The following is a 25596-nucleotide window of genomic DNA, read 5'->3' on the forward strand; positions in this document are numbered from 1 at the left end:
GTTATCAAGAAAAAAAATATACTTTAAAAATAATAATATATTTATGAGAAAATGATACATATAACCCCATAAAATAACAATATGTTTGTCAAGAAAAAATATTTTTGACCCAATGCAATAGTAAGATACATTTTTGAATCAAATCATTAAAAAGGACAGTTTTATTCATGGATTTCTTATTATTTTCTCAAACAAGTCACCTTTAACAATGGATTTTTTGTATGTGGAACAACTTTTAACCTCAAAATAGGATTAGCTTCGTTATCACTTATCACAAAATAGGGTAATTGGAGTGAGGAGAGGATTAGTCGTCGAACTCCTTATTAAAGATTTTTTTATATTCAAAAATTTATCTTCCATTGGACCACATTATTTAGCCATATTTTTTATATTGAGAAATCCGATCATCCACATCACATAATTAAACGTATTCCTCTACCACATAGTAGTGACCCAAGGGTCCTATAGCAATGGTACCATAGAGTATATATAGCCATATAAAAGTCAACAACTTTAATGGAATTTACTACACGAAAAAATAGAAAGGGGTCACATAGGAATAAATAATCCCACCTACCGGATTTAAGATAATTTCATATTGTCTCACTAATTAATAATTTTATACTAGATTTTATTCAAATACATCTATACATAGTTTTTGCGATTAGATACGCTGAAAATAGGGAGAGGAGAGCGAGAACGGGAAGGAGGCGAGCGAGATTTATCTATGTATCTCAAAAACATACAAATCTCATTAGATACATGTATCTGGGATATAATATACGTGAGCGAGATAGGAAAGTGGCGAGCGAAATAGGAGGGAGATGAGCGAGAGCTATTTATATATCACAGATACATGTGAATTCACTTAGTTACAATGTATCTTGAACAAGTTACACCTAATTTTGACTTGTGTATTCAAGATACATGTATCTGGACGCACCAGATACATGTATCTAAAGTCTAAAATCTGATAAGATTTGTAAAATTACATGCATATATCTAAGTAATTAACTTCTAAATTAGTGAGATTTCGATAAGTTACTCGTGAAAATCAATAGAAAAGTTACACACCACCTGATATAAAAGATGCTAGGTCTGTTTATTTTAAGGGCAAATATGAAGAAAAATAAGAAGACATCATTGATGAACCAATAGATTTTAGTTAAATTCAACTCATTAATTATTTGACAAAAATAAAAAAAAATGTTTACTTTTGATAAGTTTAGAAGATGAAAATTGCTCAAAGCATATTTAGGAGACTAATTTTGAACTTGCCCCTAATGTAAGAGATCATTTTTTTGTTATTTTCTTATACGGTCAAACTTTATTATAAAGTAAATACTTGATATACCTCTTAATTTTTGTCATTTAAAGTTGCTATTATCCTTCGTTATAAAAGTGACTTATATATATTCATACAGTTACAAAAGTAAAAAAAATTAATTTTAAGCTCATTTTTTTAATTTTAATTTTTTAGAAAATCTTGTATTAAATTTTTCACACATAAATTATTTTTTGACTTCTTTAATTATTATTATTTTAGTTTCTTATTCTTATTTTAATTATTCTTTCATCATTTAGTTTAAAATTTAAGAGAAATAAAAAGAAAGAAATGTGAATGGAAAAAGATTAAAAAGTTTTTAAAAAAAAATTAATTTTTTTTGGATATATATTGTAATTTAGTTTTTATATCTGTAAAAATATATTTGGGGCATCTATAATAAATTTTACAAGAAAATAAGTGAAAAAATAAATTTGATCATCAAAATAATAAATTCAAATAGCATAAAAAAATGTACGAGAAAAATCAAATATACCCCTTATATGGATTATCTTTCTTTTTAATTAAAAAAAATAAAAAGTAAATTTAAAACTATTTTTTTTACTTCCATTAGAGGAAAATGGTATATGTGAGTCATTTGTGTACCAACAGGAGTATATGATCACATTCATAACGAGAGATATATTAACTTTAAATAACAAAGTTGTTTATTAGGCCCTTTTCCCTTATTATAATAGCATTTAATAATTTTTCCGTACGAAAAGAAAGAAAGTATTTGTTTACTAATTTAATCAAGAAAAATTATTATAGTATGAACGTAAAAAAATGCAAACACCAGTAATCTTTCCTCGTTAACTATGATTAATGACTAATAGACATCTTGTAAATACAATTTTTTTCCTTTTAATTATTTATATTTAAAATTTATCCTGTGCATCACATTAATAATAATTATAATAAATATTTTAATATAAAATATTATTATACTCAACATCATGGCCGTTAGTTGTTGGTGTACTATATATATAGGGTGTGTGTTGAGTGCATGAAATCATGATTTTTTATTGTTCAAAAAATCTTTTATACTAAAATGATTAGAATGTGTTAAGATGACATGTGAATTCCAGTATCGATTTTTCTTTTAATTATCTTTTGTATATACATACTCTCGTTAACAAATGATTCTTTATCTATATAAATTCAACCGATCTAACATACACCTCAAGTTAATCTTTTTACTAGTAAGAACGTCAAGTAGAAAGGAACAAGGTCTTACGGCACGATCACCATATCTTTTTTCGTCTATCAAAGGTAGTCAACGTGTCAGCCATTCTTCCCCCATTAGACTTGTCAATCCTTTGCTCTTTTTCCTTCTCTCTTCCGGTTCTCCCCCTCTACTTTATTTGACAGGGGCGGAGAATACCACTCTATCAATAACAAGAAAAAAGTAGCAATTCCATTTCAAATGGTTTGAGCTTGGAAGCAACCTGCTATCTATCGATAGGCGAGAACAAACTGCTATTGACTGCTTCACCTATCTATTCTATTATGGCCGGCTTGGAGACATCACAGGAAGATCACCATCTCTATCCGGGTACGATCATAGCTTCATTCATTCGTTGAACCTTGGGGATCATCATTAACATTGAGGTCAATCACCACACTACCTCTATCATACATACAACATTACACGAAGCGAGAGTGCATGGTCAACACACACCTAAAGTGCCTACGTTCCGCTTGCAGCCAATACAACCACAACCTAACTTGCACGAGATTCAACAACCGAAGCTACTGATAGTCCCGAGGGGGTGGCATCCTCCTATAATAGTTAGCAGTACTAAACAAGCGAGTCATCGGTCCGAGGGTTCAATAACATTCACCTTAGTGGGGGCCCCAACACCATTTTTCCTTAGTAAATACTAGATGGATTCCCTATTGCTATGCTAGCTTCCTTGGGAATACCACCTTGCACTGGTTTAGGCGGTATCCGGGCCCTTTTAGAGGCAAGAGTCGACTTCCCCTTATTTATTGTGGTCCCAAAGGCGTAATAACCTAAAAGTTGTCCAGTCCTAAACAAGACAGGAAACCCCTTAGGCTTCTTCAGAAAAGGAACATCAAACGTTTACTTGGAAAACACGTTATACACGTATGATCCAAGTAAACGTCCAAACATCCTTTCTAGCATACCCGTCCGAAGAGTCAAAGGCCATCTATCAGTGGCAGACTTTAAATCAATCATACGAGTATGTTATCTCACTACGGTACGTTTTATATAAAAAATGACATTCATAACGTTTACATTATGAATCCACATCTAAAATAAAAATCGAGTCATGAAGAACAATTAAGGAAGAGAAAGGAAAAAGAGGGATAGAGAAGAGATAGGAGCGAAAGACTCCCTCCGGCAAAAATATATTTGTCAGTATATTTTTTTGGTTCCATTTTTTATGAGTTAGTTTGATTTGACACAACATTTAAGAAAGAAAGATTTTTGAAACTTTTGCGGTCTAAAATAAGTGAGAGATATTTGTGTGACAATAAATTATTTCATTAAAGGTAAAATGAGTATTTAAAAGTTAAAAATTGTTACTTAATATAAAAATCTGTCATTCTTTATAGATTGACTAGGAAATAAAGTGAATCATATAAATTGAGACAGAAAAAGTAAAAAGGAAGATAAATTTAAAACCAGACACTTTGGAAGATGCCATACATCATTTCTTGATATTGAAGGGGTTATTTTTTATTTATACATACTTTTAGAAAAACCTCATGCCTTCTCTGAAGATAGAGATCTTACTGCTACCGTCGAGTCTGACAATCTAGTTTTCTAGGTAAGTTTGAGTCTATTTTCAAATTGATGTGATTTCCATTGTAACATTCATATAGTTTATCAACTATTGCACCTATAAAAACAGCAACTTTAATGGAATTTAGTACACAAGACAAACAAGGGAGCCATATAGGAAAAAATAATAAGTTTGAATAGGGGTCCAAATTCTGTCAAAAATTAAGTACTCCTGTCCCTAATTATTCGTTCACTTTTGAATTGACACATTTATTAAGAAAATAATTATTGACATAATAAGTTTACCATTTTACCCTATTAATTATAAAGTGGATGGATTAAAAATTTAAGATTTTCAAGAAATTCTACCTTTATCAAAGTAATTAATTGAGAGTATAATAGGTAAAATTATTTTGTCCTTTCTTGATTTGTCAAATTGGATAAGTAATTAGGGACAACTAAAAAAGGAAAAGTGAACAAGTAATTAAGGAGAGGGAGGGAGTATTATTTTTGTCATTAATTATTGTTGACAAAGATAAAAAAAATGTTTATTTTTAATAAGTTTAGAAGATGAAAATCGCTCAAAGCAAGGAGACTAATTTTGAATTTGCCCCTAAATGTAAGAGATCATTTTTTGTTAATTTTAAATACATTCAAACTCTATTTTATAATGATATTTCATAATTTTTCTCTACAAAAAAGAAGGAAAGTATTTGTTAATCAATTTAATCAAGAAAAATCCTTAAAGTACGAATGTAAAAATAAAGATAGACACCACTGGTCTTTTCCTTGTTAACTATGATTATTGACATCATGTAAATACAATTTTTTCCTTTTAGATATTTGTATATTGAAATTTACCGTATGTATGACATTTTGATGATTTTAAGGAAACAGTAACACTCTTGAATTTGACACAAATTATTAATTTCGTCCTCAAATGGCAGCCGTAAAAACACCTTTCTACTTGACTAACTAAACTTAGATACACCTTTGATGCACTTCCGATATGCCACATGATATAGAGTGGTCTGAAACTCTTGTAGGAACATATAGTTCTTAATAAAAATCAAGAGAAGTGTTGAAAATACTTCTAAACTTGACGAGAATTTAAGGGTGTATTTCACTACAAGATCAAGGATGTATCATGCTGTTAGTTGTTGGTGTGCTATATATATATTGAGGGGGGGGGGGGGGGTTGTGGAGTGGATGAAAGAAAAATGGCAGGTGGTGATGTATGGAAAGCCCATGGTGCAATGGTTTTGGTACAACTTGTCATTGGTGTTTACCATGTGATTACTAAGGTGGCTCTGGATTTGGGCATAAATGAAATTGTCTTCTGTTTGTATAGAGATCTTATTGCTATATCTATTCTTGCCCCAATTGCCTATTTCCATGAAAAGTTAGTTCTTTTATCTCTTTACATATATTCATTCCCCTTTTTGTTGTTTGCCTTAAATCTGCAATCCAACTAGTGTACTCTTCTTTTGTTTTCTTGTGTTCGGTTTCTTGTGGAAATCGAGGTGCGTGCAAGTTGATTCTGACACCACGGTTATTAAAGTTACAATATTTAGAAAAGTTAGTTACAATAATTGGAATTATATGAGGATCACTCACAAATGTATGTATGCTTTATGTTTCTCTATGTATAGGAGGTGGATGCCTCCTCTGAGTAAACGGCTAGTACTGTCATTCTTCATTTTAGGATTAACTGGGTAAGTTTCGATGTCCAAAGCATGTATATTTGGATTTGTTTTGTTAATTTCCTTAGTTTTGTTATACTTGATAAAAGCCTATTCGTGAAAATGCCTTTTATTCTGGTATTCTGACAGTATTTTCGGTAACCAACTATTGTTTCTTGTTGGTCTTGGCAACACAAATCCGACTTATGCTGCTGCGTTTCAACCTTCAATACCAGTCTTCACGTTCATACTTGCTGTACTCACGGGGTCAGTAAACATTCAAATCCCTTCATCTCTTGATTTTGGTTTATATGGTGCTGTTTTCGAAACATTTGAGGTGAAAGAGTGTTTCTGTTTGTGCCAAAAACAACTTAGGTTCTCCTTTATTTATTGTAACGGCCAAACCCCCCTAGTGATATTGTCTGTTCTGGTCCTAGAGCCCCATGGCTTTAAAATGTGCAACTAGAGTGTAAGGCCTGCTTACTTATACACCCAACATCTCTTTTGTGTCAAGGTATAATTACCTGAAGTAGTGAAGTGGATCACAGAGAACATGGGCCAGTCCATTGTGCATTTCTAGTAGACCTTCTCAACATCATTCATATTGTGTTATTTATGCAGTACAGAAACTACGAAACTTCTTACTGTGGAAGGTCAGACAAAAGTTGGAGGTACCATCGTTTGTGTTTCTGGGGCTTTTCTAATGGTTGTATTCCGTGGTCCAATGGTGTTTGGAGACGGCACATCAGATTTCACAGCACAAATTGAGATAAGTGCTAAGGGTCAATCAGAGCCTGCTGGATGGCTACTGTCTAGTTTTCTGGTACTTGATAATTGGCACCTCGGCGTCTTATGCTTAATAATGAACTGTATGTGTGTAGCAGCATACTTAGCTCTTCAGGTAATCATTAATTTGGATAGACTTGATTGGAATAAATAGCAGACCGTTCTCAACGATTATACTGAAAGACTATGCACGAAAACAAACTAAACATACTGATATGAAATGTATCTGAGTAAAGAAATTTTTGCAGGCTCCAGTTTTGATAGAATACCCGGCAAGCATATCATTGACAGCATATTCTTACTCTTTTGGCGTTGTATTAATGATAGGGACATCATTCTTTATGACCAATGGATCAACAAGTTGGTATTTAACACCATCTGAAGTTGTGGCAGTGTGCTATGCTGTAAGTCCCAATCTTCATTTTCGTTGATGCATGAAATGAGTAGAAAATATAATGGTTAGTGTCTTTCAGGGAATTGTTACATCAGGGCTGAACTACGGACTTATGACATGGTGCAATAAGGTTATTGGCCCTGCTTTAGTTTCTCTATACAGTCCGCTTCAAGCTGTTGCAACAGCAATTCTGTCTAGTATTTTTCTTGGAAGCGATATTTATCTGGGAAGGTTAGTGCTTCTGACTTGCTTTCTTTTATAGATTGGTTATGATCTTTCATTTTTACATTCCATCTTCTAATTATTCATTGCAGCATTTTGGGAGGAGTTCTCATTATAGCTGGGCTTTATTTAGTAACTTGGGCATCTTACAGAGAGATGCTGGCAGCCAAGGGAACTGTTCTGACGGATCCCCTAATTCCACATCAGATCATAGGACACATTTCCTCTGTTCCTTCTTCTTCTTCGATGCCAAAGATCAATGACTAGATATTGCTACAGATATCATTTGCATCTTCTTTATTATATATATAAGTTCACTGCTAAACAGAATGACAGATATGTATCAAGCTATGAAAGTTAACTTCGTTCTACTAGAACTTTAGTCTTTACAATCCCAAAATAGTTTAGTTTGTAGTCATCATTGATATTCCTTCACAAGAGAATCTGAGTTAAACAAAACAAGAAAAACATATATAGTTGCAATCTACGATTGGCAGTTGCACAGTAACATAGACTCAAAATGGTCATTCCACCGTCACTCGATTACAGAGGGTTAAAACTCTCTCTGAAAGCCGGCTCTGTTGATGCAATTGCTTGTTCAAATAATAAGATAACACAATTTTCAGACTATGCGATTCACTTAATCCGTTTTGATGATTTAGGTGAATTTACATCTCAAGTATTTAATGATTATTGTATGTCAAATGGATAGCAACGGAACATCTTATTGCTCATGTTCGTATTAAAAATGGTCTAGAAGATTTATTTATCAAACATCTCCAATTAATTGCTATGCCATTACTTCTGAGAACAAAAATTTCCATTTTATATTAATTAATAATATTATTTACTCTCAACATTCATTAGCGCATTGAAAATAGTGGGATAGATTAATTTAACTATATACTACAAATTAGCTAGCAGAATTGTTTATTTATTTTTAAATGTGAACTGCAACACTAAAGGTTTATGACATAAAATCATCATTTAACATTGGCATAATACATAAATGTGTCATTTAACTTTACCTTATTTTATATTGACATAACACATAAACATGCCCCTTAACTTGACTTCAGCGGACAACTATGCCTTCCAACTTTGAGTGTGCACAAATAGACACTTAAACTTGTATAAAATTGAACAAGTAGACACACTTGTCCTACATGGCACAATACACATAGGATGCCACATAGGACACAAATTTGTCATGTAGGGTGTCATGTACGTAGGATGAATGTGTCTATTTATTCAATTTTATACAAGTTTAAGTGTTTACTTGTGCACATCCAAAGTTAAAGGTCAAAGTTGAAGTTGTCAGCTGACGCCAAGTTAAGGGTCATATTTATGTATTATGCCTTTTATATTTATGCCCTTCAACTTTGGTTCTGCACAAGTAGACACTCAAACTTGTATAAAGTTGAATAAGTAGACACACGAGTCCTACGTGACATAAAACACGTAGGACACCACGTAGGATGCAAATTTCCATGTAGGATGTGTGTCTCTATTTGTACAATGTTATACGAGTTTAAGTGTCTGCTTGTGCACGCCCAAAGTTGAAGGGCATAAATGTAAAATGAGGCCAAGTTAAAGGGCATATTTATATAGGAAAAATCACCCCATATACACATTTAAGAGTCAATATTACAGGTTTTAAATCTACTTTTAAAAAATTCTTGTTTATAACAGTTTAATTACGGGTTATATCACTAATTATTTATAAATTAATTAAATTTTACTTTATTAAATAAGTAATTTTTTATAATTTTATATTATTATTAAATTATTTAAATAAAGAATATCCCATAATTATCTCTTACACAATTATAAGAATTTTACATTGATTACACTTTCTTATTTAATGTTATACTCATAACCTCCCATTAGTCAATCCCACCACCCTTCCCCCACACATATCCAACTATACACACTATCACCCCACTTTCACCTTCTTCTCTCCCATTTTTCTCACCAGCCAACCACACCAACATTCAATCTTTCGTCCAAATTTTTTTTCAACAAAATTATGTCTAAGAAACCCACTGAAACGCCTCAAAAGAGTCCCAGATTGGGTAAAGGAACATCTAATGATGATGTTCATGTTTCAAATTTTAATATATTAACTCAACCCCCTCCCCCCACCCCCCCCCACCCCGCTCCCTAGCCTAAAATTGTTGAAAATTCGGCGAATATTCAAAATCCGACGACGGATGGTTCATCTAAGTTGAAGGAGCGACAAAGAGAGAAAAAATGAAGAAAAAAAAGGTCACCCCTGCAAATCAAAAGGGAAAGAAGAGGAAGGGGAAAATTGTTGAAACCCCTTTTGATTCCGATTTTGATTTTGTTACTGAAATAAAAAAGAAAAAAGAAAAAAAAACAAATGTAGAAGTTGGAGCATCTTCAAAACCATCAACAAGAAGAACAACAAAAAGTTATTTTTTTTTAACTTTTGGACAATTTTTGTGTTTAAGTATTTGATGATATATAATATCATATGTTTTCTTTCAGGTAGATACCGTTTACATATGAATTACTGATTGCCTATTACAATTTCAAGATACTATTTTGAAAATATCAGTGTGTTTCCAAACTATACATTTATTAGATGAAATCTGTTTTTGGATGAAACGTGTATGATATCTGATTAATACGTGTATGCCTATGAGTTTAATATTTTATTGTTGGATATTGTATGAATTGTGATATAATATTGATATACAAATGGTATAAATTGTGTGATTATATGAATTTATCAATTTTTATACATGTTGTTTGGATAAAACGTGTATGAAATTTTGATTAATATGTGTATGACACTAACTGAAGTTAGTGTGGGAATGAAACACTAACTGCAATTGTTTTAAATTTATTTATAGTAGGACACCAGTTGAAAACCAAATTAATATTCATGTAAACTTACATTAAATTAAATACTCGGGATATCATAATTACCTTTATAATTATCACTAATATTTACACTATCTTATGTATTAAGCTGGAATTTTTTTTATTTTTAACAGTATGCAATCTATATGATTAATGAATGAATAGTGTATAAAGAATGAATGGTATATTAAACACTAAGTTTATAATGCACTTCAAACCAATTATGTTTCATATCAAAACAAAACATTAATTTAAACGACAAAATAAAATAAAAATTATATATAGTCTAAACAAATAAACAGTCATTAGTTTTGCACAGGATAATTTGAACATGCTTCATGTTGTGGCCAACTTGACAACATCTACTGCAAGTAACTTTGGACCTTTTGAATTTCACATCAGCAACCCTCTTTCATATATAATTCATTTCATTTGAAAATCAACATAATTTTCTGTTTCATTAAAAAAAAATAACAATTAGTCTAACATTATACAAATCAATTAGAAATATGTTAAATAATATTAACTTTTCATTCCAAAGACAATACAAATTTCATCCATAAAAATCATTATAATAACAACAAAATTATACACACTCGTCATTATTTTTTCATACAAATATCATTCAGACAGTACATTACAAAACAAATTTCATACAAAATATAATATTTCACATTTAATACTCACTTAATACACATTTCATACAACAATCATCATTCATACCAAATTTATACATTTTCATACTCATTTAATATACATTTCATACAAAACGATTATTCATTCAAACTATATACATTTCTCGTCCCAAATAATTAATTATTGTCACCAACTTTATACAGAAATAATAAAACTAATATAAACTCAACAATTTCACATTTTTTTTGTTGAAAATTGAAGAGAGAAACGTTGAATCTTTTTTGTTGTAAATTGAAGAGAGAGAAACATTGAAAAAAGAAGAAGATAAAATTTGAATTTTTATTTGATTTTAATTGATTTGAGTGAATTAAGGATACTAAATAATCTTAATTAGTTTAAATCCCTTCATTCGTGCTATTTAATAATTATCTACAAAAAAAATTATATGATCTGATTTTTTAGTTTATCTTAACTGATTTTGAGTGAATTAAGGATAAAAAATATTGTTAATTTGTTTGAATCCCTTATTTCATGTTAATCATTAATTATCTACAGTAAATTCAAATTAAATTACAGGCCACACTTTCAGTTTTTTACTTTATTGTCTCTAATTCCGTTTTTTTTTTAAATTTTTGTTTATCTTTTCTTTTTCTTTTTTAACTTTTTTCGAATTAATAAAAGCATTTCTTTTATTTGTGAATTTGTTATAACCTGAAATTTTTAATGTTATAGCTTGAAAGTCTAAATCTACTGCTATAGCCTGAAAATAGTACTATAATATATGTCATATATGAAATTTACACATTTATATATCATGCCTAGAGCAGTCAAAATGGGCTTAGCCCATAGGGCCGGCCCAACCCTACCCGTTATTGGGGTAGGGTTTGGGATAAGATTTTTCAAGTCCATTTAAAACTCTGGCTTATAAGCTCGGCCCATATAAGCCTTTGGCCCTTGAGGCTTGATTGGGGCTAGGCCAGGGTCGGCCCGTGGGCCAAAACTTTTTATTCAAGCGTAATTTACAATAATCTCACTAGTATATAATCTAATAATTTGAATACACGTTATGCTGTAATATTATGAATTTTCGTACCTAGATACATGTATCTCGTAATATATGGACTCAAAACTAGGTTAATTTATTCTAGATACACTCTATCAAAGTAGATTAGCATGTATCTAGGATACATATACAAATCTCGCGCCTTCGCTTCCCTCCTATCTTGCTTGTCACTCTCTTATCTCACTCGTATGCGAGATACATGCTAATTACACTAAATTTTTGCTAGTGTTATCGAAACAACATTGCCATATTTGATTTGAAAATCTTCTCATTTTCTTGATGTTATAGAATTACAAGTTTAAAAAGAAGAAAAAAAAAAGGGCTAGCCCGCCCCAGCCCTCTGCCCTTCTAGGATTGGGTTGGATTGAGCTTTTTCAGGCCATACCCAATGAAGGCTCAGCCTGCCCTAGCCCAAATTCCTTGGCTCTCAAGGCTTAAGCCTGCCCTTTTTGACAGCTCTAAAGAGTCCGGAGCCAAAAGGGAAAAAAAATTGCCAAAAATTTCAGAATGACACATCATATTTTTTTAAAATCAAAATGGCAAAATCGCTCCTGCCGGAGCAATTTTCCTCAGACACATATTAACGCCGTGTACTCTGTTAAAATAAAATCGCTGCCAGGGCAGCGATTTTTGTCCATTTTTTTCCCACTAAAATCGCTGGCACAGCAGCGATTTTTTACCTTTAATTATTTTTCCTCCAACTAATAACGTTGCTATGGTGGCGTTTTCATAGAAAAAAAAAATTGGTAGCATTTTTCTAAAAACTTTTTTTTGGAAAATTGCTGCCTTGGCAGCGTTTTCCTTAAATTTTATTTTATTTTTGAAAATCTTTTCTTAACTTTTTTTTAAGTTTTATGAAAAAACAATTCTTTTTAAAAAAAATTGCTGAGAGGGAGCCTGATTCCACCCAAAAATTTGGATTCGATGTAAAAATCATCAAAATGAGGCACGAATTTTAATCGGTGTCGAATTAGGTTGCCTTCTCAACGATTTTTGTAAAAAAAATTATTTTTTTAATAAAAATGCTGCCTTGTTTTCAAAACGAAAAAAAATTAAGAAAAACGATTTTAAAAAAAAATAAAAATTGAAGAGAAATGAATTTTAAAAAAAGAAAAAAAATTAACTAAAAAGCTGCCAAGGCAGCAATTTTCAACCATTTGGCAGCTTTTTTATAAAAAATATATATATATCTTGAAATCGCTACCTTGGCAGCGATATTGGTGGAGCTAGTTTTTTTTTTTTTTAAAATCGCTGCCTTTGCAGCGATTTTTGTAGTAATATTATTTTATTTTATTTTATTTTTTGAAATTTCTGTCAACAAGTCAACATCTAAATTTTTATTTTTTTTAAATCAGCGTTTTTGCGATTTAAAAAAATAATTAAAATCACTGCTATTACAACGTTATTATAAAAGCAAATTTATTTTATCTTTTTGGCGTTAATTATTTTTTTCTAAATTGTTGCTGTTGCAGCGTTATTATAAATTTTGTGAAATTTTTTTTTTCTTTTAGAAATCGCTGCCTTGGCAATGCTTTTGGTGGAACTATTTTTTTTAAAAAAATAAAATTCTTTTGATTTTTTTTTTTTCAATTTCCATCAACTAGGCAACATCTAATTTTTGAAATCGCTGCCTTTAGTGAAGAATTTTTTTTTAAAAAGAAATATCTCTTCTGACGCAGCGATATCTTAAATAAAAATTGTCATATATATTCATGATCATTATTTGAATTGGAGTGTGCCAGATTACAATATGGGAGAGCCTAGCCATGCTTCCATGCACTTGAATTCTTTTTAACCGGAACCAACTGATAGGTAAAAAATGTAATGTTTTCTCATTTATTAGAATTAAATTTTTTTAATATGCAATATATTTATATTATTATATTTTATAGGTGTGACCAACTTCAAGATGCAGTGAATTATTGTACACAAATTGTGAATAATAATATTATGGGTGATGAACGAGTTGGTGAGTTGCATAGTGATGAACCTTTTGAGCATGAATTAACCGACAATGATGAAATGTATGAGGATGATGATGATGATGATGTGGATGATGCACCTAATGCACCCATTGAAGATCAAAGTATTAATCATCATTCTACAGTGATTCCATACTTAGATCACATTGAAGAAAGTGCAGAAGATTTTATCTATACAAGAGATGATGGTTCTATCCAAACGGCACTTTGGAATCCGAACAATCCTAAATATATTCAATCAGGTTCGATTGTTGCAAACTAAATATTTTATTGTTATTTATTTATTTATTATTGATTAATCTAATTTGTATATACAACTAGGTATGCTATTTATGAATAAGAAGCAAGTGAAATCTGTCGTAAGAGCATATAGTCTTACAATAAAAAAAGAATTTCTTTGTGATCAATCCAAGAGTAAAAGTTGGAGAGTTATTTGCAAGCGTTATGAGTTGGGGTGTAATTGGATGATTCGCTTTAGAGAGATTTCAAGTGATATATGGAAGGCAGGAAAAATGATTGAACCGCATACTTGTCTTACAGATAATTATACGGAGGATCATTTCAATTTGAATAGTAACATGATTCTCACTTCATTGATACTATTTGTTATGCAAAATTCAGACATAAATATTAAGATGATCCGTGAAATCATCAAAGGAAAGCAGCACTATACTCCTAGTTATAAAAAAGCACAAAAAAGTCGGAGAAAAGCATTTTAAATGGTTTATGGTGATTTCGAAAGTTCATTTAAGACATTACCTCGATACATGGCTGCACTACAATTATTCAATACAGGCACTATTATTGAGTGGGAGCATCATTCTACAACAATGCAAGGTGAACAAATCTTTAAATTTCTTTTTTGGGCTTTTAAACAGAGCATTAATGGTTTCTATAATATGAAACTGTTAATTGCGGTTGGGATTGATGCCAATAGAAATATTTTCCCACTTGCATATGCTTTAGTTGCACGTGAGAGTTTTGAGTCTTGGTCGTGATTTCTCAAGTTATTATGGACACATGTTGTTTGTGAACGACAAGGAATTGGCCTCATTTCTGACCGTCATCAAGGAATCTTGCAATGTATTCAATCTTATGATTGGTTGAGTCCACCCAACACATACCATAGATTTTGTGTTCGACACTTAAAAGCAAATTTTAATAAAAAATTTGTAAATAGTGAACTCGAGAAATTAATGTGGTTGGCTGCTACAGAGCACCAGAAGAAAAAGTTTGTGCAACGGATGCAACAAATTAAAATATTATCTCCTGCAGCATATGAATGGTTAAATGATTTTCCTTTGAAAAAATGGACAATGTATAAGGATGGTGGTCGTAGATGGGGTCCATGACGACAAATGTGTCTGAGTCATATAATGGCTTATTGAAAAAAGCTCGGGGGCTTCATGTGACTGCCATGGTTCGAATGACGTTCAAAACTCTTGTTGATCGTTTTGTCGAAAGAAACAACCTTGCAATCGCATTACTTCAAAGTAATATGCCGTGGCCTCTTGCAATAGATAAAAAATTTAATGATTATTATCAAAAAGCTCAAAGGCACACAGATATGATGACGTACAGCACTAGTGATGGAGTATTTGAAATTCTTACTTTTGTTCATGATGGTAAAGGTGGAAATGTCCACAAGGTTATTGCAGAAGGTAAGAAATGTTCTTGTGGAAAATGGAGAAATTATCATATGCCTTGCTCGCATGCCATTAAATTTTGTGGACTTCGTGGAATCGAGCCAAAGTCATATGTAAGTAAATTCTACAGTACAAAATATTACAAACAAACATACATTGAGACATTTACCCCAGTGGGTGATGAAATGTATTGGCCGCCAACTCCTTTTAATTTAATTGCAAATACTGAATATTTGCGAACATGTGGTATGCAAGTAAGAAGCCGACTTAAGAATGATATGGATATAGCTCCGGCTCGCATGGCTAGAAAATGCAATGTTTGTAAGGAAACAGGTCACACAAAGGCACCATGTCCTACTCGATTTTAAATATATTGTCTATATTTTTAAGATGAATGTAATTTTTGTCTTGTTATTAATATTATAATATATCGTTTTTAAATACTTGGGTACATGAATTTAATTTGTCTTATTGCATTTTAAATATATTGATTAAATTAATCTTTCAAGTAAGTTAAAAAGTAAAAAGATAATTTAATATTTTGTAAGTAACTACATTTATATTATAATTATATAATTGATTTGACCTCATTTTAAAAAGTATTGATTTGATCTAACATAAAAAGTATTAATTTGACATAACTTAAAGGAAAAGAAACATCCTGCAAATGTTGAAAATAAAAGGGAGAATCTCACTGCGATGACAGTAAATTTCAAACTCTTTGTTTAAATTTACACGAAACAACAAATTTCAACACACATAAAAATCTAATTTACTGCATAAAAATCTTTAGCCTTTCAAATAAAAATACATAAAAATTATTCTTCTGAGTTTTTCGAATCTTCTACGTCTTCATTTTCAGAATCTCTCTCATTTTGATAGTGACTACCTGTTCCACATCTAGTTGATTTGTGTAGCCTAGATGTTCTTCGAGGTGGATTTTCTCTATCAAAAATTGAATGTTGCGAAGCTTCAGCATTAAACCTTGGATCATGGGACACGGTTACCTATAATACAATATAATATAATATAATAAAATAAATATGCACAAAAAATTAAGAAAAAATTATAAAATTTCTATGAAAAATTCAACCTTACATTTGAAAAATTCAACCTCCCACCAAATGGAGTTTTATGTATAGGAAATTCACGCATACCATACTGAATACCATATTGAGATCCGCTGAATTGCGCAAAACCAGATATCGAAACATGTGGAGTTACAAAACCAACTGTTTCTTGACTTGAAAAATTAGTATTAGTGTTGGAGGGGCCTGCTGAAAAATCAAGCGTGGGATAATAAGGCTCGGGAGTAACCACCAAATGTGTGTTATTATCAACCAAATTATCTCTATCAATCAAATGATGCTCCGCACGATTTCGACCACGACCTTCACCAGCGCTCCTTCTACCTCGACGTGCACTATCTCTAGGTGTTGTTTGTCGCGATCGGCGAGATACTTGTACTAGTGGTGGTTCATCGTATTGAGTGGGAGGATTGTAATCAAGAGCAAAGCTCAATCGCGTTCCCTGGAATGCCGCATTCATTGACAACATTGAAATACGAGCGACTTCCTTCGCATATTGTCTCATTTCATTAGATTGATTTTCATCATTTTCAATCATCCGAGCTCGACGATACTGCATTTCATGACCCCTAGCCTATAATGAATAAAAAAATATTAATAACAAAAAAATTGTTAAAGATCAATATAATAATTTAAAATTTACATAATATACATACTAATGCCTCATGTCTTCCTGCCATGTGTTGATACCCTTTCTGTACAACATGTTGTGAATTTCCAATGAACATGTGGGAATGCCTCATGTACCAACGAAAGTAATCTGCTTGATCACTTACAAATGGAGATCGAAATATACGATTTTGACGTTGTTCCCATAAATATTGTGTGTAGTTAAACGCATCTATATCCTCTTTTTTATTTTGGATCGTTTATCACGCTTAAAATGATGTTCGAAAAACTGGGTACACGGTCCAGGAATATGTTGTAAATAACCAAACTGTCTCACAACACGATCAATCATGTGCCACTCACGATAAATTCCATAAATAAGTGGCACATGTGCCATCCAGACAGATTGTCCTGACCGACACCACTCAGGCAATCCATTAATAACATCTTCTGAATAAGGTTGCCAAATAAACTATAAAAAAAATGTAGGTAAGATAATTATTAATTTTTTTGACAAAAAAATAAAAACAAATATGTACACTAACTAAAACAATATTATGAAATATTTTTTTTGTACTATTATGTCATATAATATCTTATTTTGAGGACCTACCAAAAATCTACGTATATGTCATTATATTCACATGATTTTCTTAGATAGTGAGATATAAGTGTGAATAGTTAAAAATTTAAATAAAATGGGATACAAATATAAATAGTTAAAAATACTAATAATATTTAAATTCCTGATCATCAGTTAGATTATCTAGTACATCCCTAATCACACCGATTACAGTTCGTGCCTCATTTTGATGATTTCTACGTTGCGTCCATTTACATGCAAGCGCAGTTAAAACCTCAAGTTGATTGGTCCTTAGAGATTTCGGTAATGGTTGCAAGGGAATAATACGTTCCATGCCCAAATCTACAATAAATACAATTCAACATTTCTTAGAATACAATTAAAATTAAAAGTGCATATTACTAGTATATAAAAAATAATTAAAAAAAATGTATACCTGCACTAAAGAGAGAAATCCACAAACTTCATTTGATTGTTTCATTGATGCACGACAAAAACAATCATACAAATATGATAATGCGGCTGCTCCCCATGCTTGTGTTGACATTACATTTAAATTTTTCATGTCAATCAAAAGGTCTAAATTAAGCTTATTATTAGATTTATCTGGAAATATTGATCTACCACATAACCATAATAAATATAATCTAAACCTTTGTTGCACCTCACGCTCAGTTGAATGATCAATAATATCATTTAAACCTTCAATATGCTCAATTAATTTATATGTTAACAATCTACTAACACCAGAAAAACAATCATTATCGGGTGACCATCCGGTTAATTCAAACATCATTTCTTGTCTACCAAAAACTCCTAAAGTATCAGCGCCATTTAAAATTATAGTACTACCATCTATTACCATTCCGAACAAAATTTCTACATCTTGTAAAGTTATGATAGCCTCACCAGTTCGCATGTGAAAGGTATGCATTTTTGGATGCCACCTTTCAATTAAAGCAAAAATTAATCTGTTGTCATACGGCACACATCCTACATCAAAAATTCCTTTAAATCTACAATTTTTAAAATATCGACGAATGCGAGGATGTAAATGATGATATTTTATATGTTGCCAAAATTCAACATCACCGCGACGCGTATATAAGCAAGAATTCTCTTCCCTTAAGCTACCATTCCAAATTCCTTCGGAACGATGATGAACTTGAATTTTTAATACATCATACTCTATTGGACCAGGATGTACGTACATATTTGATGGATGCATATCTATATAGCAAATATAAAAATAAGTGTTACTGTTAATAGAATTATTTAAAGATGCATATATTCATTATACCATATAAAAGTTAAAAATTAATTAATTAAATATAAAATAAGTCCAAACTTACCTTATAGAGGAAGACTTTTGAATAAGTTTGAAAGGAGAGTTGAAAAATTATACTTGAAGTTTGAAGGGAGACTTCAACCAATTTATAAGAAAATTTTAAATGAAACACGTGAACTTTTTCTATTTTTTAGGCATGCATCTCAGTTGGATTTTTAAAAAAAAATATGACATGTGAATGTTTCAACAATTAAAAAATAAGAAATTTGGAAGGAAATTTTGCTGTTAGTTAATGACAAAAAATAAATTTAATACGATTTAAAAAAAATATAATTGGCAGCGATATTTATAAAAAAAATTCCACCAAAATCGCTTTATTTTTTTTAAAAAAAGTTTCCACCAAAATTGCTGCCAAAGCAGCGATTTCTAGAAAAAAAAAAATTTCCACAAAATTTATAATAACATTTAAAAAAAAAAACATTAACGAAAATCGCTGCCAGGGGCAATTGTCATTTTTTAAAAAGAAAATCGCAAAAACGCTGCAAGGGCAACGATTTTTTTTTATACAAAATCGCAAAGACGCTGCACGGGCAGCGATTTAAAAAATAATAAAAGAAATTTACCATCAGATGTTGACTATTTGACAGAAATTTCAAAAAATAAAATAAAATAAAAGAATATTTCTACACGATTTTTTTAAAAAAAAAACTAGTTCCATCAAAATCGCTGCCAAGGCAACGATTTCAAGATATACATATATATATTATTTTTTTTGTAAAAAAACTGTCAAATAGCTGAAAATTGCTGCCTTGACAGCTTTTTAGTTAAAATTTTTTCTTTTTTTTTAAAATTCGTTTCTCTTCAATTTTTATTTTTTTAAAATCGTTTTTCATTTTGAAAACAAGGCAGTGTTTTTATTAAAAAATAATTTTTTAAACAAAAATTGCTGAAAAGGCAGCCTAATTTGACACCGATTAAAGTTCGTGCCTCATTTTGATGATTTCTACGTCGAATCCAAATTTTTGGATAGAATCAGGCTCCCTGTCAGCAATTTTTTTTTTAAAATATTGTTCTTTCATAAAACTTTAAAAAAAAAATTAAGAAAAGATTTTCGAAAAAAAAATTAAGGAAAACGCTGCCAAATTTTTTACAAAAAAACTGCCAAATTGTTTTTTCTATGAAAACGCTGCCATAGCAGCAATATTAGGTGGAGGAAAAAATTAGAGTTAAAAAATCGCTGTTGTGCCAGCGATTTTGGTGAAAAAAAAAAAGAAAAAAAATTGGCAGGGCAGCGATTTTATTTTAACAGAGTACACCACGTTAATATGTGTCAGAGAAAATCTCTCTGGCAGGAGCGATTTTGCCGTTTTGGTTTAAAAAAAATATGATGTGCCATTTTGGAATTTTTGACAATTTTTTTTTGTCCTTTTGGCTCCGAACTCCTAAATTTATGCCTTTAACATTTATATTACGTAGTTATTAAGATAAGAAATTTCAAAAAATAACGATTTTTCAAGAGATATTTATCTATGAAACTGATAAACAACCTACTCAAAGGTTTTATTTATGCTATAGTTCAAAAAAATCTTTTACTAAAATGATTAAAATTTGTTCGAATAACGTAGGAATTGCAGTATTGATTTTTTAATTATTTCTTGTTATAATATACCCGTTAATGAAGTATTATTTTTAATTGAACTAGCCTAACGTACCTCAAGTTAATTTTCTTGCTAGCAGTAGATTTATATTAAAAATGATATTTATATGTTCAAATTCTAAATTTGCCTTCGAAAATAAAAACTCAATCATAAAGGAAAATGAAAGAAAGAGAGAGACAAAAAGGAGAAGAGCGAGGGGTAACTTAATCCATCAAAAGAGATACAATCAATACACTACTAGAATATAATAAAAAAAAAGCGCAAAAATACTCTTGAACTATCGAAAATAGCTCACATATAACCTTAAACTATGTTCTAGCTCAAAAGTACCCTTCCGTTAAAGTATTGGATCACATTTACCCTTACTATTAACATAGGTGTGTTAAGTGCCATGTGGACGCCACATGAACGCCACGTGGACGCCACATAAGCACCAAACAACTCTCACCTCCACATAGACTCATAAGACCTAATTACTAATTTTTCCCTCATTTTTCTTAAGAGATACAATTTCACCCATTCTCATTTCTCTAACACATCATACGATTTCCCCTTTCTCTAATACTATTTCCCCTAGGGTTATACAAATTTCCTCTCATGGACGCCATTAGATTTCAAAGTTGATTTCGCGGTGGGGTTTCAAAGTGGATTTTCACGGCTGTAGGTTAGTAAATCTCTGTTCTTATTTTATTATGTTTTGCGATTTCAAAGTTGTGGATAGTTAGGGTTTGCGACTTTGTTTATAATATTTCGGTATGTTAGATTTAGGGGAAAATTATTTGTTTATTTGAGTTAAGCAAAGAATCTTTTGTTTATTCCTCTCTAGGGTTCACAAATTTCCCTTATTTCGCGGTTGGATTTCAAAGTTGATTTCGCGCCTGGTTTTCAAAGTGATCTTCGCGTCTGTTAAGGTTAGATTTAGGGAATGTTGTCTCGTATGTTGTGGTCATATTCTGTTAAGGTTAGATTTAGGGAATACTTGAGTTAAAGTAGTAGTATTTAACGGACTTGTATATGAATATATATTGTTTAGTCCTAGTCTGAATTTGATGTGTGATCCAAATGCCCTTTTTCATTGTTTATTGGCCTTTTTGTAATCTTTTGAGAATGTCGTCTTATATGTTGTGGTCCTATTGTTTATTATATGTTGTGGTCCTATTGTTTATCCTAAATGCCCTCTGTTTATTATGGACTGTTTTTTTATGAAATAGTTGAATATACTAATATTTGCAGCTTACAAAAACTAAAGATAAGAAAAATCAAATGAAAACAAAAAGGAATAGTTTTTTTTAATATGAGGCATCACTTCATTGAACAAGAAACACAACAGAACATAAATAGTAACCTAAAAGGAGTCATTTGCTTGTCTAGTTGTCCTACTATGTACAATAGCAAAAGAATATATTAAAAAGGAATAACAAAATCAAACTAAACTACTTGCTAAACAAACTCCTTGAATCAATAAGGAGATTTAGTAAAGATAAAGTGATAACAAAATTATAACTACTAGCTCAAGAAGTGGTCAAAGCAATTATTTGAGCATAGTTACCAGTAGTTAACTTGTGCAGATATACTTGACAACTTTACATGAACATTGTAGTTGAGCATAGTAAGCAATTTGATGCTTTTTTAGTTAACCTGTAGTTAACTTGTGCTGCCTTTTTTGAGGAACTCTTTGATGCTAATATATAATTATTTGAGCATAGTAAGCAATTATTCTAGTTGTCCTACTATGTACATGAACATTGTAGCCGATATACTTGACAACTTTTAAAACACTTGCAAAAGTTAACAATAATACATACTACTACTAGACCTCACTAAGTTACCACTGCCCATGTGTGTTTATGTTTCTTAATAATTTATGTTGTAATAACCATCTAGCTCCTGTATGTTTTATAAAGTGTAATGACTTATTTATTGTGTATCTTATTCATGTATGTTTGTTGAGTTATTTTCACTCCACTCATTATGTTGTAATAAATCTGTGGCCACTGTTTGTTTTTTCTCTTTTAGTATAGATTTCTAAAGTGTAATGACTTATTTATTTAGCTATTGTGTGTTTGTGTTTCTTATTCATTTATGTCTGCTTTTCTTTCTCAGTTCAATATGGAGAAGATTATGATGTTAATAGCTCAGCCCCTAGATCAACAGAAGATGAAGAATACCATTTCATGTCCACACCTGGACTGTCACAACAACAGTATGAACCATTTGGACCTGCTAGAGAGCCTGAAAGTGATCCAGTTATAAGGCCTCAAGTCATATCTGAAAATCGCACAAAACTGAAGATGAGGATGAATCAACAAAGAGCAATTGGAAATAGAGTTATATCTATTAGAGGTGATCATGCTGGAATTAGTGAGCCTACGGATTTGCCTTACTCACCTACTAAGCTCACTTGGAAAGGAAAAGAAGTTGTCACTGGCAATCAACTGGAAAGAGAGAGACAGGGCAAGTTGAAGACAAAAAAAGCTAATGGAAAATCCCAGATTTGAAGTGTTCTGGATAGTGCAAAAAGTTGTCTACTTTTGTTTATTTTTGCTTGAAATTGGTAAATGCAAAACAATGCATGTGTTTTGTTTATTTTAGGTTGAAGTTGGTAGATGCAAAACAATGAATGTATTTGTTTATTTTGGGTTGAAGTTGGTAGATGCAAAACAATGAATGTATTTGTTTATTTTGGGTTGAAGTTGGTAGATGCAAAACAATGAATGCTTATGATTATTTTGGGTTGAATTTGGTAGATACAAAACAATGAATGCTTATTTTTGTTTTTGCCTTGAAGTTGGCATTAAGTTATGAAGTTTGGTGAAGCATGAATGTTTCGTTTTTGTCCAGATTTTTGTGATGTTTATTTCCGGTCTTTACTTAATGTTTGGTAATGAATTTCTTATTATTTTTTTGGGTTCAGTTTGGTGAAGATTTTTATTACTGCTTATTGTCCAAATTTTGGTAAGGACAATAAGGTTCTTTACTTATTATTTCTAGTAAGGTTTTTATTATTGCTTATTATTATGTTGGTAATGCATTATGGTTATTCTTTATTGCTCTTTAGTTAGATGCCAGAGTTGTTCAATGAAATGAGGACTTCTTTGGGCACTACATTTACTTCCAGATTTTGTTTTAAGAGCTACTCCTTTAACATTGTCAGATAGGATTATGACATTGTGGAGTGTGCAGTTCGTTAAGTGGATCATAAATGTTGTTACTACACATGGTTTGTAGTGATCTATATAATTCCTTTAGTTTAGATATGAGATATTTGTGAATCTATTTTAGGTGTAGAACATCTTTGTTACTTCACTCACCACAAAAATTGTGCTGTTGCATGGCCACAACTTGTCTTGATTAGAATGATTATAGTTGTCTTTGTGTTGACCCTGGGGAGAAACTATGGTTGACTATAATTGTATTTACTCTCACAAGAATACTCTTGAGTGAATCTGCCTCAACTCTGTAGTTGTACTTGGTTAGATTATGCATGTTCTGTAAAGGAGTTGGTCAATTATAAAGTACAGAGAACGCTTCCTGTTGGAATATCTAAAGAGTAAAAGATCACATTGAAATGAGGATTGTGTAATGCTGAGAGAAATAGTTTTGTTTGTTATTTCCTTGTTGGCTACATTTCTAATTTAATCGAATTCCAATACTACGCATTACCAGATGATTTCTCTTCACAATATAAGCTGAAACAACTCAAGTTTGACAGTGCAACTACACAAATTCGAAGGACGGAGAATTTACACCAGCGGTTCACGATAGACCCACAATAAACAAGCAGAAGAAAAGAAAAGGTGATAAAAGAATTGATTGGTACATCAGATACTGGAAGAAAAAGGCAAAACATATGATGAACAAAATTCCAATTAAGAATTTTTCAGCCACCAAAGACTTCGGCTGTTTATTAACTCCATTCAATTATGTACGTTATTGTTTCACGGCCATAAGAGTGACCAAATGAACATGATGATAGTCATATCCACTTTCTGTCACAATAAGATACAATGACAGGAAAATCCATATCTATAATGAAACCCCACCGCGAAATCAACTTTGAAATCCAATGGCGTCCATGAGAGGAAATTTGTATAACCCTAGGGGAAATCATATGATGTATTAGAGAAATGAGAATGGGTGAAATTGTATTTCTTAAGAAAAATGAGGGCAAAATTAGTAATTAGGTCTTATGAGTCTATGTGGAAGTGAGAGTTGTTTGGTGCTTATGTGGCGTCCACATGACACTTAACACACCTCTGTTAATAGTAAGGATAAATGTGATCCAATACTTTAACGGAACTTTTGAGCTAGAACATAGTTTAAGGGTATATGTGAGCTATTTCCAATAGTTCAAGGGTATTTTTGAGCCTTTTCCGTATAATAAATACAGAACTAATAATATAACGGCTAAAATATCTTTGCTTATATGCATACAAATTAATAAAAGTCGATCTATAATAATATAGGGAAAAAAAAGAATAAAAAATTAATACCAGAGAGATATTAGACGTCATTTCTTGACATTTAGGGGCAGTTTGGTACAAAGATCAATAGTGCAGGGATTAGTAATGCATTAATTAATAATGCAGGGATTGGTAATGCTTGGATTAGTAATGCAGGGATTATTTTTATCAAGTGTTTGGTTCGTTACTTCTTACCTAATTTTGTGTGGGGTTTAAAACTCTACAAAAAAACTTCTTTCCAATTATATCCTTGAGTTATTATGAGATTTTTTATTTCATGTAATTGGGTCATAGATAATTGACGAACAATATTATTTTTTACTCCCTCCGTCCTTTTTTAGTTGTCCACTTTAGAAATGACACACAGATTAAGGCAACAATGATTAGCACAATAAAGTTACAATTTTACCCTTATGACAACTTTTCACTTCAAAATTACAACCACTTATTTGAATTAAAGTGAAATAAATTGGAGGGAAACAACATACACTTTTACAATTTTCAAGAAGTGTAAATAAGGGTATAATAGGA

General features: G+C 31.2%; 4 protein-coding genes and 1 pseudogene across 4 annotated transcripts; 3 read left to right on the forward strand and 2 right to left on the reverse strand.

The window, feature by feature from the left end:
• Window positions 1-5281: 5281 nt before the first annotated feature.
• On the forward strand, window positions 5282-7427 carry LOC125826190 (WAT1-related protein At4g19185-like). The gene is made up of 7 exons (XM_049505507.1): window positions 5282-5478; window positions 5729-5791; window positions 5909-6025; window positions 6380-6659; window positions 6793-6948; window positions 7018-7169; window positions 7253-7427. The coding sequence occupies exons 1-7, from the start codon at window positions 5297-5299 to the stop codon at window positions 7425-7427; spliced, it is 1125 nt and encodes a 374-aa protein (XP_049361464.1). The 5' UTR covers window positions 5282-5296.
• A 6271-nt stretch (window positions 7428-13698) lies between these two features.
• Window positions 13699-14449, forward strand: LOC125826351 (uncharacterized). Its single transcript, XM_049505657.1, has 2 exons — window positions 13699-13972; window positions 14052-14449. Exons 1-2 carry the CDS (start codon window positions 13699-13701, stop codon window positions 14447-14449), a joined length of 672 nt encoding a protein of 223 aa, XP_049361614.1.
• A 477-nt stretch (window positions 14450-14926) lies between these two features.
• On the forward strand, window positions 14927-15744 carry LOC125826352 (uncharacterized; annotated as a pseudogene).
• A 709-nt stretch (window positions 15745-16453) lies between these two features.
• Window positions 16454-17396, reverse strand: LOC125826188 (uncharacterized). Its single transcript, XM_049505505.1, has 2 exons — window positions 17121-17396; window positions 16454-17038 (listed from the first exon to the last, which is right to left on the reverse strand). Exons 1-2 carry the CDS (start codon window positions 17205-17207, stop codon window positions 16454-16456), a joined length of 672 nt encoding a protein of 223 aa, XP_049361462.1. The 5' UTR covers window positions 17208-17396.
• Window positions 17397-17947: 551 nt separating this feature from the next.
• LOC125826189 (protein MAIN-LIKE 2-like) lies at window positions 17948-18589 on the reverse strand. Its single transcript, XM_049505506.1, has 2 exons — window positions 18093-18589; window positions 17948-17998 (listed from the first exon to the last, which is right to left on the reverse strand). Exons 1-2 carry the CDS (start codon window positions 18573-18575, stop codon window positions 17948-17950), a joined length of 534 nt encoding a protein of 177 aa, XP_049361463.1. The 5' UTR covers window positions 18576-18589.
• Window positions 18590-25596: the final 7007 nt, after the last annotated feature.

This window comes from Solanum verrucosum, unplaced genomic scaffold (genome assembly GCF_900185275.1).
Source record: "Solanum verrucosum unplaced genomic scaffold, falcon-dt-bn FXZP01000060.1, whole genome shotgun sequence".
Taxonomy (NCBI): Eukaryota; Viridiplantae; Streptophyta; class Magnoliopsida; order Solanales; family Solanaceae; genus Solanum; species Solanum verrucosum.

Excerpts from the sequence above, each read along its gene's own strand:
- LOC125826351 (XM_049505657.1), top strand. The coding sequence starts at position 13,699 with ATGGGTGATGAACGAGTTGGTGAGTTGCATAGTGATGAACCTTTTGAG. Across the intron at positions 13,973-14,051 it reads TCCTAAATATATTCAATCAG|GTATGCTATTTATGAATAAG; the intron begins GTTCGATTGTTG and ends ATATACAACTAG.
- LOC125826189 (XM_049505506.1), bottom strand. The coding sequence starts at position 18,575 with ATGCGAACTGGTGAGGCTATCATAACTTTACAAGATGTAGAAATTTTG. Across the intron at positions 17,999-18,092 it reads GATTTCTCTCTTTAGTGCAG|ATTTGGGCATGGAACGTATT; the intron begins GTATACATTTTT and ends TATTTATTGTAG.
- LOC125826190 (XM_049505507.1), top strand. The coding sequence starts at position 5,297 with ATGGCAGGTGGTGATGTATGGAAAGCCCATGGTGCAATGGTTTTGGTA. Across the intron at positions 6,026-6,379 it reads ATACTTGCTGTACTCACGGG|TACAGAAACTACGAAACTTC; the intron begins GTCAGTAAACAT and ends TTATTTATGCAG. Across the intron at positions 7,170-7,252 it reads AGCGATATTTATCTGGGAAG|CATTTTGGGAGGAGTTCTCA; the intron begins GTTAGTGCTTCT and ends TATTCATTGCAG.
- LOC125826188 (XM_049505505.1), bottom strand. The coding sequence starts at position 17,207 with ATGAGGCATTCCCACATGTTCATTGGAAATTCACAACATGTTGTACAG. Across the intron at positions 17,039-17,120 it reads CAGGAAGACATGAGGCATTA|GCTAGGGGTCATGAAATGCA; the intron begins GTATGTATATTA and ends TATTCATTATAG.